The sequence below is a fragment of the Alosa sapidissima genome, chromosome 20 (genome assembly GCF_018492685.1).
Source record: "Alosa sapidissima isolate fAloSap1 chromosome 20, fAloSap1.pri, whole genome shotgun sequence".
NCBI classification, from domain to species: Eukaryota; Metazoa; Chordata; class Actinopteri; order Clupeiformes; family Clupeidae; genus Alosa; species Alosa sapidissima.
In genome coordinates, this window is record NC_055976.1 from 15,412,525 (window position 1) to 15,418,524 (window position 6,000).

General features: G+C 46.9%; 1 protein-coding gene across 6 annotated transcripts in view; it reads left to right on the top strand.

The window, feature by feature from the left end:
* The window catches only part of LOC121694292 (GDNF family receptor alpha-4-like), a 38,974-nt gene that overhangs the window by 23,237 nt on the left and 9,737 nt on the right, over positions 1–6,000 (top strand). For all 6 annotated transcript variants that reach the window (XM_042074394.1, XM_042074392.1, XM_042074389.1 and 3 more), the window contains 3 exons: positions 2,164–2,502; positions 3,707–3,799; positions 5,412–5,760. In XM_042074394.1, coding sequence (XP_041930328.1) covers positions 2,196–2,502; positions 3,707–3,799; positions 5,412–5,760 — 749 coding nt within the window. In that variant the 5' untranslated portion in view covers positions 2,164–2,195. The remainder of the gene's footprint in view (positions 1–2,163; positions 2,503–3,706; positions 3,800–5,411; positions 5,761–6,000) is intronic.

The window sequence follows — 6,000 nt, forward strand, 5'->3', positions numbered from 1 at the left end:
CAGCTCACCGTGCGTGAACACAAGTAGACACCCTCTGAAACAGCTTGCCTATGTGAGCTTTGCATTCATGGCTCACCCACTTTCATTCACTCACTTTGGGTCACTTGAGCAGAGCTGTCTTTGCCTCTAACAAGGTCTAGTTCATTCTCCATACAATTGAGGAGAGAAAAAATTAAAATGGGAAAACATGTGCAGGGGGGGACAGGTGGTGAGAGAAATAGATCAAGAATAGCAATTCAGTATAGGCCATGACAAAATGTCACCTATCACAACATGTCACCAGATTTCTGCATTTATTAATTGCTGCTCATGCAGTATTTACTCTTCCCATCTTCTCAGGACACTGTGTGATCTCATTGTGTAGTCTCAGTCTCCAGAACCCAATTTAGATACCAGTTTTGGATTCTCAGATGGCGAGAGGTGATCCACATCTGGTTGGTTCAGGGATCTGATTGCCTGGCAAATGAATGAGCTGATATATATGCAGTGTGATTTGGTGCTGGGTCTTATGAGTGCTGAGAGTGTGAAGTGTGACATGGCGTGATACAGGTTTTGTCACAGCTGTGCTACAACCATATTGTGTCCTTACTTAGATCCAACCCCGGAAGCTGGATAAAACAATTAATTATTGAGGACTCTCTGCCACCACCCTGGCCTCAGTCCTCAGACCCTTGCTCAGACGATTGCTGTGGAGATCAGGAGGTGTAGACCTTCTTGGTCCGCAGAATTACTGAGAACTCCCTCTGGCAGTAAAAGCGTCTATCAGGCTGGGCTGGAGTGTGAGTCGTCTCGTGTCGTGGGTGATAACTCTTGACAGCCATGTCAGCAACACCTGTTAGCTAATGAGTGACTGGAGATGAAGGTTTTTTTAAACCACAGGGCTTCTCGCCAGCCTGTCTCAGATTCAATCTTATCTTGAGGGTGTCCCAGTCTGGCATCAGAACCATGTCCTCCCAGAAACAGTCATTATTTAAGATCAGGCTACTCTGTGACCTGAAAGCTCCGGTTCATCCGCCACACTTGAAACAGTTTGCAAAGGCTGTCCACAGAAATCATGTCCCTCATCCTTCAAATCCGGTCGGACTGGACGTGATCTCAGGCGCTGGCATTTGTTGTGTTTTATCAGGCTCAGACAAAGCACCAGAAGTGTGCTGCGTGTTTGTGTGTGCATTTGTTATTTTGAGGTGTGAAATCTGTTAAATGTCAGCAAAAATCTCCTCCAAATGACAGGACTTGGGAGAGCGGGATTATGGGAATTAGAACTTCCGGCAAAGAGTGGCAGAAGATTAGAAAGGGCTCTTGACCCAAAAAAGACACTAAACATTAGACACCACGGTGAGATCTTGTGACTCACTGGCTGGTTGCGTGAATAGTAGCCTTAATTTTCTGTGATTTAATTTGTCTATATGTCGCTCTCTGTCCCACTTCCAAAAATACACACTCCAAGAATGACCAAGAATGAGCTATCCTCTCAATCGACTTTGTTTTTCAGTCTTATGCACAAGAACACACACACACACACAAACTCTTTCTGAAACAGGTGTTCTTTTCTCTTGCTCTCTCTCTCTCTCCCGCCCTTTCCGTATCTCTCTCTCCCTTTCTCTCATTTCCATACATTCCCCTGGGCCTGTGTTTAATTCCTCCCCTTCCTTTCTTCCTCCCTGCTTCTATCTTCTCCCTCCTCCTCTGCACCCACTGACTGTCCCCACTCCATCCATCTCCTCCATCTTCCCTACACTTCTAAACCACCTCTCTCTCTCTCTCTCTCTCTCTCTCTCTCTCTCTCTCTCTCTCTCTCTTTTTCTCTTATTTCTTCATCTACTTTCCTTCTTGGCTCTCTCCTCTCCTCCCTCTCTCCACTCCTCCTCTCCTCCTCACCTGCTCCTCTCTCTTTCTCTGTCTACGACCTCTCTCTCTCCTCTCCTCCTTGTCACACTCCCCCCCTCTCTCTTTCTACACTCACTCTCTCCTTCTTCCCCGTCTCACTCCTATCTCTCTCCTCTCCTCTCCCACTCCTCTCATCACCTCTCTCTTTCCCACCCCCCTTCCTCTCCTCTCCTCATCTCTCTCTCTCTCTCTCTCTCTCTCTCTCTCTCTCTCTCTCTCTCTCTCTCTCTCTCTCTCTCTCTCTCTCTCTCTCTCTTTGCCCCTCTCTTCTCCCAGGCGTATACTGCTTCCCGTCTACACAGCATGAGATGGTGGCGTTGGCGGCCTCCTCCTCCTCCTCTTCCTCCTCTTCCTCGACTGGACTGGACTGCCTGGAGCTCCGGCGCTCCTGCCACGACCAGCGCCAGTGCCGGCTGCGGTATGAGCAGCTGGACATCTGCCTGGACAACGCCAATGCCCACGCCCCACCGGACCCTGAGACCCAGCAGGCGTGCATGGAGGCGCAGAGCGCCGTACTCCACATGAAGCCCCATGCGCTGGACTGTCGCTGTCAGCGGGGCTCGCGCAAGGAGGAGCGCTGCATCCGGGTCTACTGGACATTCAGGTTCCCTCAAGGTGAGCCGTGTGTCCGTAATATTTCAATGGATTTGCATTGTGTGTGTGTGTGTGTGTGTGTGTGTGTGTGTGTGTGTGTGTGATTTCATACAACATACAGACTTTATTAAACAGTGTAATTCAACAGTTTTCATGTATCATGGTGCTCGCGGCGGTTTGAGTGTGATACCCTTATTTTGGGCACAGAACTTTATTTAAAAAGTAATTCTGTTATTTTATTAAGCTTTTGGTAAATAAAACCATTTTTGTTAAACCCTCAGTCCTGTGTCCCTGTGTCGACTGCTTGTTTGCTCGATCCCTCACAAATATGTATGCAGCTGGATGCGAGACCGTAAAAGGCTTTGTTGACCAGTGAGGAGCTGAGCTGCATCATGTACTCTGTTGGCTGTTACCTAGCACTGGTGCTTATTATGGCCGTCAGGTAATCAGAACTGCGCTGTAATCTGTCATTTAATCTCATGCCAAAGCTCTCTTAATTACAGATAATTACAGGCTAATGGGCCAGGACTGCAGGCTTAATTAGTCCCAGAACTGTCCCTATTGTTGGTCTGATAGAAATTTGTATCTCTTTATCTCTCTCTCACTCACCCTGTGTGTGTGTGTGTGTGTGTGTGTGTGTGAGTGTGAGAGAGAGAGAGAGAGAGAGAGAGGGTAGGTGGGTGGGCGGGGGGGTAATTGGTATATATTTTTTGCCCAGATTTCAGTTTCTAATGATTTCTGTGTATGTGTGTGTGGTGTGATATGTAATGTGCTTATTGCTACAAGTTAAAATAGCATAGTGTGTCTGAGGTGTAAAGTGTGTCTTGCTACAGGTTATGATGACTGTTGTTATCTCCATATTAGAGCACAGAGCAGAAAATGGTGTGTATGTATGTGCAGTAAAAATGGCCTTGCTGAGTGTGTGTGTGTGTGTGTGTGTGTGTGTGTGTGTGTGTGTGTGTGTGTGTGTATGTGTGTGACTTAGTGAGGGTGTGTGTCAGTGTCTGATGCAGTTTATGAGACTGGGGCATCTTTGTGGATTTAATGTATGTGTGTGTGTGTGTGTGTGTATGTGTGTGTGTGTGTGTGTGTGTGTGTGTGTCTTCCTGGGGGTCATAACAGCACTGAGTTGTCTTAATGCATTTACTGACTTTGTTTGTGTGTGTGTGTGTGTGTGTGTGTGTGTGTGTGTGTGTGTGTGTGTGTTCTGCGTATGCTGCTCCAGGTTATGATGACATTGAGTCATCTCCGTATGAGGACATGGACGAGGAGCTACGGAGGAGTTTGGACACACTCAGAATCACATCCTTAGTCGCAGGTACACACACACACACACACACACACTCTCTCTCTCTCTCTCTCTCTCTCTCTCTCTCTCTCTCTCTCTCTCTCTCTCTCTCCTTTTTCGATTTCTGTTTCTTATCTCCCCCTCTCTTCCAATTCTCCTGTTGCTGTCCCACTCCCCTATCTCTCTCTCTCTGGGCCCTTTGGCCTCTATCTCCACCTCTCAACTCATCATTATTCATACTTCCCTCCCTCTCTCTATCTCTCCCTCCCTCTCTCTTTCTCTACCTCCCTCCCTATTCCTCACTCTCTCTCTCTCTATCTCTATCTTTCTCTGCTTTTAAGGGAATAGGGAATAGTGTCTGGTTGCCTGAAAATTGAATGTGTACGAACATAACATGTTGAGGAAGCCATGAGATTTGCTAGTGCTTGGAGGCTGGAGCAGCTGCTGTGTGAAGCTGAAGATGAAGGACAATTGGTTTTAAACTGGAGAGGCTTGAGCTTTTTATGTTCTTCCTTTATGGTGTCTTTTTATTCATTATTATAAACATGTCAATCTTGTTGGGTGGAGAATTTGAATGTTTTCTGTGAGTATGTGTTTTAGTGGTGTAAGTTTTTTATCAAATTAATATCACTTATAGGGCGCCAAAAGATTGCACATGTCTCATGGAGCTTTACAGAGTGTTACACAATCAGTGCCAGATGTGTGTACATTTTTGCGAACGTAGCGTTATCAGCGCCATGGACAAACCGCAGATTGCGAACGCTGTCAGACCCAAGTTTTCTTCGTATTTATCAAACTTTTAATCCATAGTGTAAACTGCACCTTTCTCCACCCATTACTGCAATTTACGAACGTCCACAACTGAACGACAGAGCCTACATACAAGCGCAGTTGAATGAAGTTAACTGATGGCAACATTAAAAAGAATCAAACGTTTAGCGATCATGAAATAATACCATACATGATAAGATGTCAACAAGCAGGGAGATAATGAAGATCAGTAGTTCTACTCAAACAACTTATGCACATAGGCTAATGAAGATTAGTCAAATCTAAAGTGAAAGTAAGACATTCGAAAGGCCAACGAAAGTTAAGGTTGCTTAGTACAAATACTTACAACACTGGTGCTCTAAATAGCGATTCTGTTGTCTTTGAAAGGTTCTCTTATTGACGCATTGAACTGCAATTTGGATTAACAGCTGCTTTTACAAGGCGGAAGTATTTACTGTAAGTGCAGAATAGACATGCTCTTTCAAAGACTCAAGCAGTCTTTGCACATACCGCGGAATACATAATTAGGCGCTCTTTACGCTTCCTCTCCCATCTCTTTATGCTAAACTCCCACTTTCCCCTGGATCCTCCCATGAATGCATATGCACGACACGAAAAACGCAATGAGCCATTTTCAGCTCCTACAACAGGCAGTTTGCGCTTTAACACCATTGCGTCCTGTTTGTACATACCTCGCAATGATTTAACATGCACATTGCGAAACAAATACGCCTGAAGTGGGCGCAAAAGCGTTACAGTACATCTGGCCCTCAGAGTGCATGAGAGTGTGAGACAATGGTTTTCGTGAAGGAGTGGTAAGGCTCTATGTCTGTCTCTCCGTATCTCTCCAACCCTCCTCTCCTTCCCTTAGCCTCGTCTCCGTGGCAGAACCAGTGTCTGAAGGCGGCGCAGGACTGCGGCATGTTCGAGAAGTGCGGCGCGCTGCGCTCCGAGTACGCCGTGGCCTGCACCAAACCGGCCGTCGACGGCGCCAGCTACTGCAACCGGCAGAAGTGCCACCGGGCGCTGCGGCGCTTCCTGGAGCGCGTGCCTGAGGACTACAGCCTGCCCGTGCTCTTCTGCCCATGCTCGGACCCGCTGTGTGGCGAGCGCCGGCGCAAGACCATCGTGCCGTCCTGCTCATTCGAGGACCGTGAGCATGACCATCCGCCCAACTGCCTGACCCTGAAGATGCAGTGCATGCGGGATGATTTGTGCAGGTAACACACACACACACACACACACACACACACATGCACACACACACACATGCACAGATTCTCTCTAAACACACACACAACTAAATATATACACACACAATTCTCTAGTTCTTTACACACTCATAGATTCATTACACATAGTCACAGGCACCCAACACACACAATCATGCATACCTGCACAAAGGGCCACTGCCTGACATATTATCAGTAGCCTAACAGCCATGACGCAAAGACAAAGTT